Source organism: Temnothorax americanus, unplaced genomic scaffold (genome assembly GCF_048541705.1).
Source record: "Temnothorax americanus isolate GAGA-0224 unplaced genomic scaffold, ASM4854170v1 Scaffold8, whole genome shotgun sequence".
Classification (NCBI taxonomy): Eukaryota; Metazoa; Arthropoda; class Insecta; order Hymenoptera; family Formicidae; genus Temnothorax; species Temnothorax americanus.
In genome coordinates, this window is record NW_027509802.1 from 4,480,580 (window position 1) to 4,501,123 (window position 20,544).

Genomic DNA, 20,544 nt, shown 5'->3' on the forward strand with positions numbered 1-20,544 from the left:
TGGCATATGAGAACTTATTTGGTATCATCATATCCGTATCCAAGTCCATGATCCTCTTGTGCATAATTTTATTGTTTTTTTTTTTACATATCATACAATGGAAATGATATCGAAGTCAATGGAACATCGTGTTTACACGTTCTTTTTTTCCCTTTCGTATTTATCTTCACGATATTGAAGACCCTGCACCTTGATCATCTGTCTCTAATGTATCATGTATATACGCGGGAGTGTATGTCCTTTTTTCTAAACTTTTAAATCATGTTTATAACGTTAAGGTATAGTGTGTTTAATTAATGAATAACAGTTGCGATTATCGTTCATCGCACTTAAATAGTACATTATATGTTACAATATTTAATACTCCACGATTCACAATCTCTTTGCAAGGTAAGAACTGCCGTGTTATCCACGTGTCACATAACTGGTAATCAAGAGTATCTTCTCATACCATAATTCTAGTCTGCGCGCATCATCGATGAAACAGGCAGCCGTTTTATACTTTCGTTTATATTACACATTTACGGAAAACATATAGGAATAACTTTCTGTGGTTATTTGCACCTTTGACAAAGCGGGAAAAAAAAACGAAAGTATATTTCTGCGCGAAGGGTAAAATTACTTTCTCTGATAATATCCGATTAATTACAAGTAGCTCTGCTCTCGAGCCAAGCGGGTTAACTCTCGAGGAAGCGGAGCGTATCTTTAAATGTACGCTTCGAACGCATTTAAGAATGTCCCACTTTATTGTCACAATCGTCACGTGCATAACATGACATTCTTTCGATTATTTCGCTGAATGATAGATTTCAACGTAGCTAATCTATTTACAATTCATTTTCAAACGCTTTCAAGGATATATTCGTATATTCGGCAAATAATATATGACATAATCGATAATGCTGCTTGTAGTCATATTTTTAGCAAGCTATATGCAATTCACTAGTTGGACCGGGACATCCTTAAATGTTAGAGCCAAGTTACAGAAACGATTAATATCTTAAAATTGCTTTTAACAAGTGACGAGTTAGGAATTTAGTCCTCTAAATTCCTGAATGCCTGTTGAATATCTTCGTGTAGCTGATCAAAGTCTGACCTGATTTTCGCCTCGCCGTCCTTAACAGGATCCTACAAGTTTCAGATAAGTGTGTTTTTAATAAAAAGACAGATACGTTAAAATTAAAGTTACGAAAAGATCAGTCAGATTTTTGTTTAAAGTTACCCACCTTGAACTTCATAGAGCTCAGTTGATAGAGAATATTGCCCATACTGTCTCTGATGACATTCCATGTGATTTTATTATCAGACTGAGCTGTTGATTCTACCGCGTGTCTTGCCATATCGTAGAATGCGATCATATTTCGCAACATTCCCACGGTCTTGTAAAATGGACAAAAACGATCGTACGGCGAGTAGCTAGAAGAAATTAAAAAAAAAAAATAAAGATTTAAATAAATAAAAAAAATGATTCAGAAAAAATCAAGAAATTCTTTCAAGTAATATTTAACCGTTTGCAATATTGATGTAACATGCACAGAATTATTATAAGATGATATGTCGTACCTGTTTTGTTGCAGGAAATCGTCTTTCAGCAATTTTGCTACTTCGAGCGTTATTTTATCCGTTTCGGCGAGCGAAGCCTTGCCTACCAATTGCACGATTTCCGACAGATCCTCCTCCTCTTGCAGGATCTCCTTCACTTTCGTCCTCAGCGGGACAAACTCCGGGAAATTCTTGTCGTAGAAATCGTCCAGTGCTCGCAAATACTTGCTGTATGATATGAGCCAATTGATGGACGGGAAGTGTTTACGTTGCGCAAGTTTCTTATCCAAACCCCAGAATACCTACAAATTAAATAATTCGTTAATAAATCAGTTCATCATTATCCTTTTTTATTTTTTCATATGCAGATGTCCTTTGTACCTGCACAATACCGAGCGTCGCGCTGGTCACAGGATCGGAAAAGTCACCACCTGGCGGTGACACGGCACCGACGATACTAACAGATCCTTCACGATCTGGATTGCCCAAACACTTCACTCTACGTAAGAATCATCCAATATTAGTTGCATTGATTAGCGGCAAGGTACTGTTTGTTTTAATATAAATTTCTTCCAAGATTGTACATATAATTAATATTATACATATATTCACCGTGATGTGTTATGATTTCGAGAAAGATACTTGATCACATTATTAGTCACTTGACTACTTTATATATCAAGTATGGCATCGTACCTTCCGGCGCGTTCGTAGAAGCTGGCTAAACGAGCACCAAGATAAGCAGGATAACCAGAATCGGCAGGCATTTCAGCTAAACGACCTGAAATTTCTCGGAGAGCCTCAGCCCAACGAGATGTCGAGTCCGCCATCATCGACACGTTGTAACCCATATCACGGAAATATTCAGATAGCGTAATACCTGCGTCACAAACAACAAATTATTTATTATTATAACTTGAATAAGTGCTATTTACCTTAACTATTATATACGAGTGAATTGATGAGTTTTTCTTAATAATGTATCGCACATACCAGTGTAAATAGACGCTTCACGCGCGGCTACTGGCATGTTAGACGTATTGGCGACCAAAGCGGTACGTTTCATGATGGACTCGGTGACACCATCGATCTCCACGGTCAATTCAGGAAAATCGCGCAGTACTTCAGACATTTCGTTACCACGTTCTCCGCAACCGACGTAAATAATCACATCGGAGTTGGAGTACTTGGACAAGGCCTGCGAGATGACGGTCTTACCGCAACCGAAAGCACCAGGAATAGCCGTGGTTCCACCTTGGACGCATCTGTAACACAGATCTGTTGCATCCACGTCCCAAATATTTTTCAATCCGTTCTACAATATGCTTATCCGAAGATGTTCTTACGGGAAAAGAGAGTCCAAGACTCGTTGACCAGTAAGCAAAGGATGATTAGCCGGCAATTTTTCAGTAACCGGGCGAGGTTGACGTACTGGCCACACCTGCATGAATACAAACGTAAATTCACAGTAAGCAATTAATCAAAAGTCTCACATACCTATGTTATATCATAGAAGTATATTTCGTACCTGAAGCATAGTGTATTTCTGCCTCTCGCCATCAAATTCGGTCTCCAATACGATATCCTACAAAGTTATTACATACTTATATAAATTTATAATGTGGAAATATAACGTGTGGAATAAAATTACATAAGAAACAAAATCTTACATCAACAGTGTAGTTGCCAACGGGCGCGACGTACGTGACTGTGCCTTTGCACTTGGGCGGCATGATCATCCAATGCTTCACCAAGGTATTCTCGTATACGACGCCGTAAAAGTCACCGCCCGTGATGTGGCTGCCGTTTTTCACGTTATGCGGATGAAATTCCCAGCTAGCGGTACGCGAAAGCGCCGGTATGTTGACACCCTTCGGGATGTAGATCGAGCCGGTGAGCTCGTTGATGTCTTTCAACGGACGCTGAATACCGTCGAAGATGCTGCCGAGGATGCCAGGGCCCAATTCGACGGACAGCGGCTTCCCGGTGCGAAGCACGGGGTCACCAACTGTCACGCCGCTTGTTTCTTCGTAGACCTAAACATATTGCGAGATTATTCAAACTGTTTCAACATCCTAAGATGAAACATAAATGTACACTTCTTACCTGTATCGTAGCCATGTCACCTTCCAATCTGATGATTTCTCCTACCAGCTCGTAATAACCGACTCGCACCAGCTCGTACATAGCTGATCCAGACATTTTTTCCGCGGTGACAACTACGAAGAAGAATGTTAGATAAAAAGTATGTAATAGAGCAAGGTCAAATTCATGTGAGAAGAACTAAAAACTAACCAGGTCCGGATACCGCATAGACGTATCCGAACTTGCCCTCCCGCTCCTCATGCGCAATCTTCGCTAAACTCTGGTTCGTCATTTTGAACAGTTAAAATTTATCTGGAAAATAAAAAGAGATTGTATCTATTACTTTGTACATTCAATAACTAAAATTTCATTTTGCAGAGGAAAAAATTATAACTATAATATAATTTGATTGTGATCTTATAAATTATAAGATTATAATTAATTATATGATAGTTATAATTTTGTACACTTCTTTCCGTTTCACATCTTAAAATAAAACGTAGAATTTAAGGAGAGACAGAAGAAAATTACATTATGTAATATGGATTTAGAGAAATATCATCAAACTATATACCCTAAACGTTAAATATTTAAGTAACGCATGACATGATTATCTTTTTACAAACAAGGTTTTTATTTTATCAGGATTTGAGGAATGTTTCAGTGGCAGATATTAAAAATGTTTTATCTTATCACCGATTACATCTAGCATAAGAATATAATTTTTACCCAATGATTTTTCACTATGATCTAGCTATATACCTGTCGGTTGTGAATTAAAAATTGCAAAACTCAAGGAAAACGAGTCGCTATCGCGCAAATTGACATACGTTTATCTATCTTAATCGCCGCAGCTCAAATTTTATACATAAATTTGCGCCAGAAAATTATTCCTCGACTATATATATCTTCTCTTTCTCCCATCTACGCTTTAAATTTAAACAAAAACACTTGTTTTAATTTAAATACATCAAATAAAAGAACATATAATGCAGATATATATATATATATATATATATATATATATATATATATATATATATCAAGCGTATGTAACAAAGCCTGCTTCTTTAAGCCGCACTTCTTACGCCTTTTTGCAATGTTTGCCCATAGCAGAACCTGAAAAATACACGTCATTTGTCGCGGTTGAAGTAAACGAAAGGCTCAAGAAAACGTAGGAGTAAAACCGAACAGGATCATTATACGTGCAGTCGAGACGGACCGTCGAAAGAAGCGCACGCTGTCACACGCTGGCTGCGCGACTCACGTGAGCGGGCCATTCATAAAAAATAGGCGTAGCCCCCGTGAAGACCGTCTTCTGCTAGGCGGAGGCGAGGCGGCGCCGCGGCGTTTTCCCGTCCGCGGACGGCCGCGGATCGATCGATCGCGCGGGCGGCCGTCGGCGACGACGTTCCGCGTCTCGCCCGGCCGGAAATTCGCTTCGTGGATTCGCGCCCGATCGTGGAAGACGATGGCGCACGCAAAGTGGCCACCGGATCGATAGGTATACTACTTACTACTCCGCTCGCTCGCTCGCTCGCACGGAGTGCTCCGACGGGGAAACCTTGACTCGGAGTCCGTCCGCGCGAGCGAGGAAACGTCGACGGTCGAGTTGACCGACTCGGCCGCGGATACTCACGGCGACGAGGTGCGACGTTTTCCAGCGCGAAGTTCAGCCAGCGACGAGAACCGTGCTACCGTGCCGTGCCTGTCTCGCGAGTCTCCTCCGGCCTAGGCTGGCTATCATATCACAAGACAGGTCAGCTGACTGAAGTCGCGTGCCGATCGTCAATTATCGGCCGCGCATGCGCGCGTTAAGATGGGTATATCCGCATGAGAGCTACGGCGGGGAATCGCCCTCGTGTTCGAATTCGTCGTGTTTCCCCGAGGGCGAGGGATATCGCGTGAAATTATGGTTGTTTTTCCTTAATTGTTATTCCCTCGCATTTGGATCGGCTGATTTTGTAATTATATATTTTATAAAGAGAAAAAGAAAAGAATTCTCTCTCCCTCTCTTTCTTTTCCTCTATTTTTGTACTAATAAGAAAAAAAATAAAATAGAGAATTGAAAGAATATATATAAAAAAAAGTAAAATTATTTAAAAAAAAACATACAAAAAGAATAAGTAAAAAGTATATGATATATATTGTACTAAGGCACAATCACAAAAGAAAGGATTGTTTTGTGCTATTGTTAATTTAAAATAAAATTAAGAAAAATAAGAAAAGAATACACGTGGAAAAAGTATAACTGTCATCTGTAAATTTTTAAAAAATCAAGATATATTTCTTATATTTACAGAATTAAATATTTAATAAAATTCCTTCCTAGCTATTTTACATTCTTTTTGCCCTTAGGTGTATTCAATACTTTCTAGATTTGCGAATCTTTATTTTGCTAAATCAGGATAAACTATAACTTAATGAAAAGTACAAAGAGTGCAAATAAGGAAATAGATCGTATTTATTGTTTTATAATTTTCAATGACACATATACTTTGCATATATAATATATAAAATATACATACAATACATAAAAGATTGAAATACAAGGCACAGAATATGTGGTGTATTCCCAAGGATTTGTAATTGTTCCGAATTGCGAGAAGCACTTTTTCATGATAACTTAAAAGCCATAGTGATGTAAGTCAAATTTTTTAAAATATTGACTTGTGTGCATAGATGCAATCTATACAATATATAAATTGCGTCTATGCACACGAGAAAATATTTTTAAAAATTTTACTTACATTACTATGTCTTTTACCCCTTCATATGGAGGGGTAAAAATCAGAGTGGTGTAAGTCAAATTTTTTAAAATATTTTCTCGTGTGCATAGATGCAATTTATATATTGTACAGATTGTATCTATGCACACGAGAAAATATTTAAAAAAATTTGACACACTCTGGTTTTTATCCCTCCATATATTACAATACTTTAATAAAAATATATAACACCATTCACATTATTCATTTATTGAGACACTTATGCGCCAAAAGATATGTTTTTAAAAATAGATATACATGTGATTTGTTTTTAAGGTTGTTATACTTATGATTAGCGCAAGATGCTATTGTGTCTCTTGATATAAATTTGATTTAAATTAACATAATTATTTATAATAACATATTTAAGATAAATTATAAAAAAAGTTGACAATTTCACTATTTGTTCAATGATGTATCTAGGCACAAATCCGTGTGGCAAAGACTTCACTCTAAAGCTTAAACTTTACTAATCTGTTGCCTAATAAATATAGCATATATTTCTATAAAAATCGTGACTTATTACCACATAAAGCTATTGTGCGCACCATTTTTCTAATTTCTCTTTGTCGTATTAGTCATATTAAAATTTATATTCTTTATTTATCTGTGCAAACTGGTGTACATATACGTCATAAAAGCATTGGATAAGTTATCAAGCAACATATCGATCGCTTCAAAAATTGCGATAATGATCTTTTCCAAAATCTTGCTACTGGAAATGCTTTGCGTGCAATAGGTTAAGCTCATGCCCCACTGCTTCAAATTCGCTTTACAATACTGCCAAACAAAAGTAAAAGTTAGGAATAAAAAATCGTCCATGTCTTTGGAACGTTTCATTAACTTTACAGCGACTGCAAATAGCTTCTTCAAGCACTCTTCGTTAATGTTCATAGAACCCATCTCCCTTAGCAGCGGTTCAAAGTCAGGCACTATCGGTAATTTGGTGCTTTTGGGACAGTCGTCGCTTACATACAACTTCGATAATAAATCACAAAGTACCCTTGCTAATTGATCAGCGATAGAGTCATCAGCATGTGGACCAGACGAATTATTCTGGTTACTTTCGATAAATATGCCCCGTCTTATAAGACGGGTAACATAAACGATAGGATCTAACAATAAGATACCATTAACTTTTAGTCTACCATGTTCGCACGACCATACGATATTACGTGAAGCTTTGTCTGATATCCGGTTACCGCCTTTAGTTAAAGATTGATTAGACGATAGCTCTTGACGATTTCTTATGTAGCGTATCACTTCTGCATTCTCTTCTATTTTACATACGTTAGTTTCGGCAGCTTTTCTCAAAGCGCGATTGTACTTTTTGCGGAGACGTTTAGTGCCCAAACTCTCCTTGTAATCATTCATAATTCTACCTTGGGTACTCTCGATGATGTCGCTGGCGAATTGAACCTTTACTACGGAGCCGCAGAAAAACATAAGATGCGTCGCCAAATTTAGTGCGTCTCCCACGCTGACTGTCTTGTCTGTTATATATTTGTCTATCATGTTGTAACTTTGATATAATACGCCAACGCCATTAATGAACAGATTGCCACCTTGTACGGTATTGAATGCTGCTCTTGCGACGGTGTTTACTGTCATACCACGTGCAGCAACATTGGAAATAATCGCTGATCCTCCAACTACTCCTAAACCAAATGCAGTACCGGCTATGCCAAGGTAATGTGGAAGCGCTTCTTTGTCAAAAACATGAATAGATTCTTCGTGGCTACTGCGATCTGCTAATTGTTGTACGTTTCGGCCAAATGACCAAGCACCAGTCGCACCGGCAGCAGCAAGACCTAATATATGCGACAGAATAAAATGTAATGTAAAATGGTGTTTCTCAGGCACTGATGCGTAAATACTGGCACAAAATAGTAAATTGTAAGTTATACAATCAATATTTAACATAATAAATTAATTTTGCATTAATTATATGTTAAAAGACAATTTACCTGACACGACAACAACTGGTGCAAGAGGTGTGAACAGCGAAGCGACGGTCAAGCCAACGGTGCCAAATCCAACGACATTGGAAGCGATATCAATTCCATAGCAGAGTTTTGTTTTCCAATTACACGCAGGAGACTCCATAATTTCCAGCCAAACCGTCGAATAATCCTCTGTAATTGGATAATCCGGATTTGGTTGATAAACACCATCTTTTGGAAGAACCATAGTGAAAGCTGGTAAATCATTATTTTCTATATAATCTCTCCAATTTTTATACACTCTGGCATTGTGAGCAACGAACCATGTTTCATACTGTATTTCATCGGTAATTGCTGCGTCTTTTTGTTTTGCGTTCTTTGTAGTTTCGGAGTTTTTCTGAATCCTTCTTTTGATTTTAAAAATGGGGACAGGTAATACGTCAAGTAGCATTACCTTCTTATCATTGTCATCTTCTTTTGCTTCTGTTTTCATTTCTTTTACTTCCATTTCTCCTTCTTTTTTAACTTCCGTTTTTTCTTCTTTCTTTTTTCCTTCTTTTTTCTTAGATTTTATATTCATTTTCTGACGGAATACCATATTATAAATTATACCAACATAAATTGGTTCGGAACTATCAGTTTCTCCGGCACATTTGCAGATCTTATCATATATCTTATCTATGGTCTCTTGAGCTTTTTTATCATAAACCACTGAATCAGCTACGTCTGTATCACTTGAATTTTCTGTTTTGCAATAACAGCTATTGCTCTCTGTTGCACTTGCCTCCTTGGTATCCTTTGGCGACCCATAACGAGCATATCCAATATTCTGTTTTAGATATTTATGTTCATCACTTTTATACATTAAGTAGTCAGGAAGACTATCGTACAAGCATTGTTGCTGTTCCACAGCAAAAGTCTTGGTCTCTTCCTGAAAAACAAATATACGCTCAAACATTTGTATGTCTCTGTTGAAATTACTTAAGGAAAAATTTCAAGCAACTAATTCCTCGATTGTTGGTTAAATTCGAATCTAAGATTTTATATATCTTTGGAACGACAGAGACAAGCAAACTAGTATAACTAACTGATATTAGGAAAATCAATGTAATAAGAATTTATCATAAGAATTAATAATTCAGTTTAAGGTTGCAAAAAATAACTTACCCAAAGTATGTCTGTAACTTTCTCTTCTTCCTTCTCAGCCATTATGTTTACAAAATCTTTGAGAACTTTATTATATAGACTTCTCTTCTGTAATTAAAAAAAAAAATGATATTGATATATATTTCTATCTTTCTGTCAAAATAATACATGTTAATTGATCAATACCGAATGAATATCACTCGAAAACGATACGCTGCTAAAATCCTCTATTAAAAAATCTATATTATATCGCATATTACGCGCATTTCATCTAATTTAAGGAGATGACATCATTCTTGACGCAACTTAACCTCTTACAGTATTAGTTCTATATATTACATACTTCTTTTTTAGACGAAAAACATTTAAGTAGCATATTATGTTTCATTCGAAAATTCATTATATGCGCCGATATTTCCGATTTAATTGAAGCTCTTTAAATGTCTTTAATTGTCACAATTTTCCTAAGCTTGTCATTCAACGCGATACTACTTAGTACTTACCAGTACTTACACTTTTGTCATGACTTCGCTTGTTTGACTATTTTAAAAATCATAAAGAACAGGTGAACGCGATCCACGGTAAATTAAATATCGCATTGTAGCGATCAGAGGTAAAAATCAGAGATAAAAATCGAGGTTTCCTGGAGAAACTTCGGCATGCCAGCGACTTTAACATGCCGTTAATTAGACCGTTTCTATTCAAACTAATCCTAATCCTTGTATTATTCGACCTCAATGCAAAATTAACGCGGTCGAGTGCAATTATATTTTTATTGATTAAGAGTAGAAATCAATTTAACGAAAGGATCAAACAGCTGATCTTAATTGATTATCAAATGGAGTAGCACTTTCTTTCTTTCTGAAATATTCTAGCGAAATTATACTTACTTTAAATGATACTAATGATAGTGGGTCTTGCCTATAGCTTTTTTCGTTGAACGCTATTTACGTTGCACTTGGCAATTATACAACAGAAAACCTGGTATCTGGTATATATACGCCGCACTGAGGTAGACAATAAGTAAATTACAGAACACACACACATCACACACACACACACACACCACACACCACACACACACACACACAGTATTGAGTATATGACGGTAAATACCCGAATTGTTACAGTACCATTCGTGACAGTTTAGGCTGCGTTCAGCAGAAAAATTGCGTTTTGTTCGATTCATCAATATGATTGGTTCTTGCTTTTTAGTTTCACTTCGGCATATGAGTGCACAAACCAATCGTAATAAAGGATCTATTTCCTATTGCTGAACTGACTACGGCGACTGCGCTCTGCGCTAGTTCGGAATCTAGGCCTGTTCGTTTTTAGCTGAACTTCTTGCTCACAGTTTGTCTTTTCTCTTTTTCTTTTCGCGTTGGGGAGAAAAAGAGAAAAGACGAACTGTGAGCAAGAAGTTCAGCTAAAAACGAACAGGCCTATTGTTTTACGTTGGTCGTTGGTTGTTTCCGTGGTGATAATCCACTGATTTATAATTCGATTTTATATTTAAAATTATTTTACACAGTTTTAAAAATGTCTTATAATTAGACGATTTGGTCCCATTTAGCTAATGAACTTGATCATATGGTACTTTGAGATTGTATTTAAGATATTGTGACTTTAAATAATAAGATCAAATTATCGCCCGAAGCTGATCTTTCAGTGCAAAATCGGATTATGAGTATATCGTCCATTCTACAGTACATATTTAATTAAGTGTAATCTTAATGTAAGATTCACGATCCATTCGAGCAACGAAAGAAATCGTCTCGTCGGTCTATCGCGCAAGGCATCATGAAAAATCTTCCAATTTCAAGATTTTCAAGCTGCGAGGGCCGATATCACAGTCTCCGATTAAACTCACTCTTCGTCTCTTTCTAGGGGGGACAGTTAGAAAGAGATGCAGAGCGAGTTTAATCGGAAGATCACGTTAATCGGAGACTGTGATATCGGCCCTGAATCGCCCGCTTCTTTACTCGCTACGGCACTGAAGGCGCCTTAAGCCCGTATCAGACTACCGACTGCGAAGGCCGACCCGACTGCCGATCGCGACTGCCGACTCACATCTAGCCAATAGACCATGACTGCCGACTCACATCTAGCCAATAGACCATGGTCGGCAGTCGGGTCGGTCTTCGCAGTCGATAGTCTGATACGGGCTTTAGGGAAACGATCGTTCGTCGCGATTGACTGCGCAATAATGACCGTTCACTTCCATGGTGGAAGTAATAAGGTGTGCTCGTATTGCGGACACATTTTCGTCTGTTCTGCGCATCGTGACAAAAATCGTCCATTTTGAACTCATACTAACAGATTCTTGTGTCGGTGTGTTTCCGTTTGAATCTCCTACCAAAATTAAAAAAACATGGCGGACTTTTGTCACGTTCTGTGATTGGATATTGCAAGAAACGTGCGCATAAGCACAGTACCTTATTACTTTCACCATGGCAGGAACCTGAAAAGAAGAATAATTAGTCTGACTGAAAATTCGATAGATACTTACCTTCTCGGTATACCAAAGGTCAAACCGAGTGGCGACCGTTGAATTCAAGGACACCCCGCGTTGATTCGTGTCTCCCCAAGTACCGTCCGGTTACAACCTAACCTAACCGAAATCGAGTCCGACCGCACTACTATTGTGATATTTTTTTAATTAGTAAATAATTAAATACGATTAAATCGTGCGTAAAATCATGTTATATTATTATAATTATTGGGATGTTGTGTAATGTTTGTCACTGTTTGTTTTCAATTACCTCATGACGGACTGTTACTTGACTAACTGGGTCCGCGAAAGGACCACCAACAAGTATATCATAACTTATGCCAGATTCGGCTAATCTTTTTTGCATACTAGCACTTATAACATTATTCATAGGCTTAAACGAAGATAATATTTTCGTTGTGTTTGCATTTTTTTCTATCCTTATCAAAACTTCTTCAATTGATTTTTTTGACTCTATTATTTCAGCTATATCCAAAAAAGTTACAGACCATTTTTCTAATAATTCAACATCGAATCGTGCATCATGTGCATCATCACTTCTTGATTGTCAATTGCTTTTGTAGGAGTAATAAACGAATCGAATTGTAGCTCTTCGCATTTCATACATATTTGTAAAATTTCACGAGATAAGTCGAAGCCTCCGGTCTCTAAATCAAAGAAGACTACAGCAATATCATGCGTATTGTAATTAAAGTTGTCACCAGTCATCTTTGTGACGTCACGCAAATTAAATTTTGTCCCCTTTTTCAAAACTCTCCAAACCGGTCAATTATAAGTGTCTTTGTCGTAAACTTTGCATTCTCATATTAATATTAACCTTCGGTATGATTCGCCAAGACGTTGCAGCCGCCCCTTACCATGCGATGATTCACCAAGACGTCGCAGTCCCCTACAATGCGATCGATAATAATATAAAATACGCCTCGGCTGGACCACCCTGAATGCCGGCAGGATCTCGGTGAAGAAGCGTCCGAATGATAACGCGAGAAAAATAACATATTTAATTACCAGTCAAGAGCTAATGCAGTATGACTCAAGTGCATCTTTCGACTCCCTCCAAAGCGTCCTTAGAACCTTTTAGAAGGAATCAATTCTAACCAATGGAAGCCATAGAAAGCCTCCCATAATTACCATCTCTATTCGCTCATTAGCAAATCAGGACACGAAAAATTCAGCCAGCATTCAAATCGGTCACTATAAAAATACGTACTCAGCCGGAGCGACTCTCTTTCGTCTTTTGCCTTTTGTCTTTTATTTTACGTACGAAGTTCATTACGCATTTTGACATAATTAATTGTCGAACCACTACTCGAGAAACTGCCCCAGCTGAGTGACGAGGTTTGACCCTTCCGATTCTCGAAGGTCTATTGACGCATTAGGAGGCGCTCTTTCCATAAAAGCCAGCGATAATAGTAAGTTTAATATTAATAATCAAGCGAAATTTGTATTCCTTATGCTTATAACTTGAGGAGATTGTATCAAACCTGATTGAATTAATAAATTCAGTATTAATCTTTATTAGTTTCGCAAGCATCATAAATTACCATTTTTCCATTTCTCCCTTATCTACTACTAAAAATTTACATTGCGCAACGAGTAAATTCAATAACCATTTATTCCTTAAAACCCGTGTCACAAAACACCAGCCGGTTCCCGGCTACAAAATAAAGATACAGATAAATGTTCCCAATTGCTCCTGAGAGCGATACACCCTCATTGTAGAATAATATTCTCTTTCCACGCATCGTTCCGACAACGACACCTCTCGCCAGTCCCGGGATATAGTCGGTGCATGCAGACTTTCCCGAAATAACAAAGGAGAGGCTTCTTTCCACTACGCCGAGGTAGTAGTGGCTGGAAGAAGAAAAGAACAGAGTTATTATATCGCGGTTTATATCGATTTGTCCAATAATCGCGACGTAACACCTTTCTTTACGCAATTTTTTATACCTAATGTTTCGTTAAACAATCCCATATTTCTCTTGTACGTATCACCTTCTATTTGCTCTTTTCTATGCCTTAACTGGGACCTTTTAGATTTCAATTCTAATCGTCTTTTTTTAAACTCTGGCTTACTTGCATTTTTTTTTCTTCATGATATTTTGGTTGAGCGTTCAACATATTTATTCAGTTGACTATTCCAGGGAAACATCCATTGAACGCCGCAGGTAGTCTGTGCCATAATTTTTTTGAGCAACAGTGCAAGCAAATCGATAGTCAGCGGATTTAGAGGTGCTGTATGAAATCTGTTTTGGTGCCTTACTACACATTGAATTATTCAGACTTTCATTTGCTTGGCTGCTAGCTGCTGCAGCAAATTTTTCTGCATTATCTGCCAGTTTTGTAAATGTATTTTTCAAGACCTCGAAAAGAGTCGCATTTTTCACTCTAATACCAGTATAATTTTCTTTATCAGCATTATCTTGACACCATTGGCTACAATTTTCGTGATAACCAAAAATATGATATGAGATGTTTTTTAAAGCAGCTTGAACTTTCGATATATTACCTTGATTCTGTTTGACTGCGTATGTGAAACATCGCTGAAGGTGTTTTATAGTATCATTAAATAACTCACGATCAGGATCTGAAATTTTACTGTTATGGATTTTATGCAAAGTATTACCCATACCTTTTGTAGTGTGATTCATATCAGACTGCTTGACTATTTCGTAATTTCTTGCATTTTGAATAGAAGCTATACAGCAACTATCATTATAGCAGCTTTCAGAATATTGCTTTTGTAACTAATTGTACTACACCATCAGCTTCCATAGCTTTCGAACTACTATAACAATTCAACCTACAATCATGTTCTTTTATTTTTCCATTAACAAGTCCTAAATCGCAAATTCTGCATTTTCTGTTTCTAAAGCAAAAATCAAGAATTTTTCCTGTTTTTAATCCTATAATTGCACAGTATCCATTTAAGCTATCATATGAATATCCGTTGCTTCGTTGACTCCATCCCATGTCATATGAGGCGAAAATTCTAACAATTTTTCCTTCTGGATTACTTTCCGATGGTTCTATGTTCAAAATTAAAAAACCGTCTTGCAGTTTTTCAGGTCTGTAATAAAATATATAATTGCAATACAAAAAAAACGAAAAACGATTAAAAAATATGTGCAATGTTCGAATTTTAAAAGTAATAAATTTATTCATTCTTGTATAGATAATTACAGAAGTACATAGGCTATAAAATATGTAGAAGTAAAAAATATGTAATATATAAAAATTATTGATTACACAAATATTTATAGGCTTTTTCTATTTAATATTCAGTTTATTAATAATGCATGCATGTATAGACCCTGCCGGCACTGGTACGTGTTAAAAACGTCATTATGACGTGTTAACTCGTCACACGTTACGTTACAACGACGTCTCAATTGGTGTTCGAAACGTAATTGCCACGTTGCTGTGACGTAACTAACAGCCAAATTCTTGGTGACAGAAACGTTGTAGTGACGTGTATTTGCGACTTTATGTGACGGGTTGAGCACCTATTTGCAACCTAAAAATAATCAATCGGTTTTGAGAAATTAAGATTAGTTTTTATTGTATTATATATGTTAACGGTATATAGTTTTATATATTAGACAAAATAAGTGATTATATATTATTTATGTGACAGAAATTTAAACAGACAATATATATTTTATTTTAAATAAAATATAACATCTATTTTATATTTCTTTCACAATAAGTATAATCATTATGTATTTTGTCTATCAATATAAATATATAGTTTACATATATAACACAATAAAAAGTAATCTCAACTTCTCAAAATCAGACGATTGTGTTTTATAATATAAATATAAAGCACCAAGAAAGGAGGTAATAAATAAAAATAATGTAAATATATGTTTTTGTTGCTATACATTAGCCTTTTATTTTCTCTTTATATCTCTTTCTCACTCAATGTTAATAAATGTTATCAAAATACGTAACACTTAAAATCGTCTAAATTATCAAAAGTATATCAACATAAATAAAATATACGGTTATTATTTTAAAAATAAACAGTCTTTCTCTTAAAAGAATATTATATTATAAAGAATTGTTATATGTGTGAAAAATGTAAGTGTGAAAATAAAAATATATTCTGTACACATATATAATGCACATTATGCACGTATTGCACATATAAAAAGTAAATAAAACTAATCTTTGTACTATTTATGAAACCTTTAAAATAGTTCTTATCTTTTGGTAATTATAATGTTTAGTGTTCATCATTTGATGAACGTTCATCATTCAGTTCATCACTTTCTGAATCATCTGACGATGAGTTTGAACTTAATGGGGGCGTTTCCTCCTTTCGACATTTTTTTTCTTTCCTAAAACAAATAACAATAGATATCATTACATACAAAGCGCATTGAAAAAAGAATAAAGTTCAGATTGCAGAAGATGCACAAAATATATGCATATATACATATAATAGTCATTAATATAGATACTCTTTTCCATGGGTCTCTGTTAAACTAATTTCTATTTCTATTTCAATTAATGTTATATATGTATATAAGTGTGTGTGTGTGTGTGTGTGTGTGTGTGTGTGTGTGTGTGTGTGTGTGTGTGTGTACATACATACATACATATACATATATACTTATATACATATATAACATTAATTGAAATAGAAATAAAAATTAGTACAACATAAGTTAAGCACTATTCAATTAATCGCATACAAATAATTTTAAAAATAGTTAATTATTTGATTATCGATAACTTAATTGTAACTTATTTATTTATAAATCATTTTAGAGATGTATAAATTATATATAATTGCAATTAATTAGATTAAACACGATAAACGCTTGACTTTACCATATAAAATTACTCTTATAAAAATAGATACTAAAAATTTTTACCAATTACATTGTCAATGATCATAAAGTTATTAACATAAATCAGAACAATATTTATAGCGAATTTGATTGGATACACCAGTGCGCACTCATTGTCAGCTGTGCACATTAACGCCATCGTAAACAAATCCACGTAAAGTGTATGTTTACTATAAATGGATTAAGTCACGAAATCCTCAGTATTCTTTATTGTACTATTTGCTAAAATATGTATTAGGCATTTTATCGAAATATTTGCATTTTACTTCAATATTAGAGATTAAACAACAGCTTTAATGTGCACTGAGTGCGCACTGGTGTGTCTAACCGAATTCGCTATTAGTGAATTTAGTGTTGAGTTCACTTCTGTAATAATTAAATGCAAGGTAAAGCAATAACCCCTAATACACAATTAAAATTTTAATAGAATTTAATTTGTAAAAAAATGTGAACTCAAATACTTTCAAACAGTAATCATTTGCTAATGATTATGTGATTGTACTGTAATCCTGTTTTACTTTCTTATAATTTCAATGAGCATATACATTAAACTTACAATAACTTTTTCAATTCTATAATATTTTCTAATGTGAGCGTGCGTTCTGCTTTGCTGCTTCTGAACAACTTTTCTTAGCTACAAATTCAACAATTGGTCCGATTATTCTTTCATGTTTCTTGAAAAGTTGGTCATTTATATTTGGCAAATCCATACAGTTAAAAATCTTGTTTAGCTGAGTTGAACCTGCTCCAGCATGTTAGAACTCCTAAAAAGAGTATTATAAACAATGAGAAATAATATATATATATATATATATATATATATATATATATATATAATTGTTTCAATATATTTAAAAAAAAAGCTTTTTTTATTTTTTATGTATTTATTATTTATATTTTTTTACTATATATATATATATATATATATATATATATATATATATATATATATATGGGCAGATCCATTACTTTCGACCAAAGGTTGCGGGGATGGATCACCGATTTTGATGCCGATTTTTTTCTCGAAAGTACACTAGAAAAGGAGATGATTTTGAAAATTTGAGCCCGATTTGATCAAATCCGGCCGCTGGAGAATTTTTAAAATTTTGAAAAAAGTCGATTTTTCAGTCATTTCAAAAATTTATATCTCAGCTTCTATATAACTTAGAGACTCGTTTGAGGCCGCATTCTTTTCTGTAAACCCTTTACTTTTAAAGAAAAATTTGTCATTGGTTACACTCAAGTTCGGCTTCACGGCGAGCTACTAACTAAACCACTGTTTTAGAGAAATTTTGCCTATTTTTGAAATGCTGTCATATCTACAATTTTCGAAGTAGAGGGTTGATCAGCAGCTGATATTTTTTGTTCAGGTATACTCTGAAGAAATCTACCCACTTTTGCTTGATTGCTTTTATTTCGTTAATTTATGGCCATCTAAAGCCGATCGATTTTCGAAAAATCGCCATTTTCAGATAGCCAGAACTTTTTTCTTTCAACTCGAAATTCTTTGAAATTTTCAGGGAATATACTTCATTATATCCTTAAATAACCCTGAAAATTTCAATTTTGGAATAGAAGTGGTTTCCGAGTTATGAAGTTTTTAAAATGTTAACTTTTTGATTTAATATGACATTTTTTGTGGTTTTATCATCAATTTTGTAAATTTAATGTAAATAATTGATATTTTTCGGAAAATATATATTTGAAAATAAAGAGCAAAACGGATTGTTTGAGAAAATTGAGGGAAAAAATTAATATTTTTTATTTTGATTTATTTGTTTAAAATTGTTCAAAGTTTATAGTACTAACGTTAATACTGTTATTGTTTATGTTATTTTGTTGTTATTTGAAAATTTGTATTCAACATATTATTAAAAAAACAAACAAATATTTACTTTTTAAAAATTTTAAATTAAAATAAAAAATATTAATTTTTTCCCTCAATTTTCTCAAACAATCCGTTTTGCTCCTTATTTTTGAATATATTTTCCGAAAAATATCAATTATTTACATTAAATTTACAAAATTGATGATAAAACCACAAAAAATGTCATATTAAATCGAAAAGTTGACATTTTAAAAACTTCATAACTCGGAAACCACTTCTATTCCAAAATTGAAATTTTCAGGGTTATTTAAGGATATAATGAAGTATATTCCCTGAAAATTTCAAAGAATTTCGAGTTGAAAGAAAAAAGTTCTGGCTATCTGAAAATGGCGATTTTTCGAAAATTGATCGGCTTTAGATGGCCATAACTTAACGAAATAAAAGCAATTAAGCAAAAAGTGGATAAATTTCTTCAGAGTATACCTAAACAAAAAATATCAGCTGCTGATCAACCTTCTACTTCGAAAACTGTAGATATGACAGCATTTCAAAAATAGGCAAAATTTCTCTAAAACAATGGTTTAGTTAGCAGCTCGCCGTGAAGCCGGACTTGAGTGTAAATCAATGACCAATTTTTTCCTTAAAAGTAGAGCGTTTACAGAAAAGAATGCGGCCTCAAACGAGTCTCTAAGTTATATAGAAGCTGAGATATAAATTTTTGAAAATGACTGAAAAATCGATTTTTTTCAAAATTCAAAAAATTCTTCAGCGGCCGGATTTGATCGAATCGGGCTCAAATTTTCAGGATTATCTCCTTTTCTAGTGTACTTTCGAGGAAAAAATCGGCGTCAAAATCGGTGACCCACCCCCGCAACCTTTGGTCGAAAAGTAATGGTATATACAATATATAATACATAGTTATTTACCTAATGCAGTTTAGTGTTTATCGTAAAAAGGGGTCTTCCTGTTGATGGATTTGTATACTCTTTTCCACTTTTAACAGTATTCTTTTTTAGACAATTTTTGCATTGGTACTTCAAAAAATGATGCTGCTGATCCCTTTTACTATTTCCTTCGTAATATCCTCAAGATGCAAACGTTCTTTACAAAATGAGCAGTGCATGTTCTTCGCTACGTGGTCAATGTCAATTGTTCGATGTCCTTCAACAATGTGTGAGGATTCAGGTTCTTTTTTTCTCTTTTGCCATTTTCAGACCTAATTTTCATACATTTATATTTTTTTTTCAGTCGCAAATTTTTCTTTCCATTTATACTGATTATCAGTCATTTTTAAGGTTACCGTTTGACAGACGCAGCAGCACGCACTTATACACCTCTATGAAGTTGGCCGGACAAATTCAACGTATCGAACTTTCATTAATTGGAATCGATTGGTGGTCGTTTGGTGGTCTTTGGTAGTCTAGTCCGATCGTTTGGTGGTTAGTCATTTTCCTGTAAAATAAAAATGAAATTTTCGGTGTGAACTTAGCCGGACAATTTTTATTTTTCAACCAATTTAACTTTTTTATAGCTCATTCGACGCGGGAATTGTTTGGTGGTCACAAATATCATCATAAAAACGTTTGGTGGTCAACCGTTTTCCTAGAAAGTAGAAAAAACCGTATGCGCATAATGCCGGACATATCACCTCTGTGCCACTAGTCGGAACAATATTGTATTTATCACCCAAATTGACTTTGATAGGGCTCAATCGACGCGGAATCGTTTGGTGGTCACGAATATCGTCATTAAAACGTTTGTTGGTCAATCGTTTTTCTAAGAAATAGAAAAAAACCATACTCTCACGCCATTGGTCGCATGACTCCGTGACGTTGGCTCGGTAATTTGATGGATAAAC

General features: G+C 34.9%; 2 protein-coding genes and 1 long non-coding RNA gene across 6 annotated transcripts; 1 reads left to right on the plus strand and 2 right to left on the minus strand.

Annotated features, from left to right (window-relative positions):
* Positions 1-53: 53 nt before the first annotated feature.
* LOC143907146 (V-type proton ATPase catalytic subunit A) lies at positions 54-5,405 on the minus strand. Its single transcript, XM_077423697.1, has 12 exons — positions 5,267-5,405; positions 3,838-3,939; positions 3,649-3,761; positions 3,213-3,578; positions 3,071-3,127; positions 2,889-2,983; positions 2,536-2,807; positions 2,239-2,422; positions 1,924-2,041; positions 1,564-1,844; positions 1,227-1,416; positions 54-1,128 (listed from the first exon to the last, which is right to left on the minus strand). The coding sequence occupies exons 2-12, from the start codon at positions 3,917-3,919 to the stop codon at positions 1,036-1,038; spliced, it is 1,851 nt and encodes a 616-aa protein (XP_077279823.1). The 5' UTR covers positions 3,920-3,939; positions 5,267-5,405; the 3' UTR covers positions 54-1,035.
* Positions 5,246-8,747, plus strand: LOC143907151 (uncharacterized). The gene is made up of 2 exons (XR_013259746.1): positions 5,246-5,386; positions 8,354-8,747. It is a non-coding gene; the product is annotated as an uncharacterized LOC143907151 (long non-coding RNA).
* On the minus strand, positions 6,074-10,563 carry LOC143907143 (uncharacterized). Of its 4 annotated transcripts, none has more exons than XM_077423688.1 (4): positions 10,375-10,563; positions 9,506-9,592; positions 8,363-9,269; positions 6,074-8,206 (listed from the first exon to the last, which is right to left on the minus strand). In XM_077423688.1, exons 2-4 carry the CDS (start codon positions 9,545-9,547, stop codon positions 6,999-7,001), a joined length of 2,157 nt encoding a protein of 718 aa, XP_077279814.1. In that variant the 5' UTR covers positions 9,548-9,592; positions 10,375-10,563; the 3' UTR covers positions 6,074-6,998. The 4 variants fall into 4 exon arrangements, with proteins under 4 accessions (XP_077279814.1, XP_077279816.1, XP_077279815.1 ...); XM_077423690.1 differs by lacking the exon at positions 10,375-10,563 and adding an exon at positions 9,998-10,299; XM_077423689.1 differs by lacking the exon at positions 10,375-10,563 and adding an exon at positions 9,988-10,299.
* Positions 10,564-20,544: the final 9,981 nt, after the last annotated feature.

Excerpts from the sequence above, each read along its gene's own strand:
- LOC143907146 (XM_077423697.1), bottom strand. The coding sequence starts at position 3,919 with ATGACGAACCAGAGTTTAGCGAAGATTGCGCATGAGGAGCGGGAGGGC. Across the intron at positions 3,128-3,212 it reads TTGGCAACTACACTGTTGAT|GATATCGTATTGGAGACCGA; the intron begins GTAAGATTTTGT and ends ATAACTTTGTAG. Across the intron at positions 2,808-2,888 it reads GTCTTGGACTCTCTTTTCCC|ATGCGTCCAAGGTGGAACCA; the intron begins GTAAGAACATCT and ends TCTGTGTTACAG.
- LOC143907143 (XM_077423687.1), bottom strand. The coding sequence starts at position 9,739 with ATGCGATATAATATAGATTTTTTAATAGAGGATTTTAGCAGCGTATCG. Across the intron at positions 9,593-9,670 it reads TTTCGAGTGATATTCATTCG|AAGAGAAGTCTATATAATAA; the intron begins GTATTGATCAAT and ends TTTTAATTACAG. Across the intron at positions 8,207-8,362 it reads ACCAGTTGTTGTCGTGTCAG|GTCTTGCTGCTGCCGGTGCG; the intron begins GTAAATTGTCTT and ends CGCATATATTAG.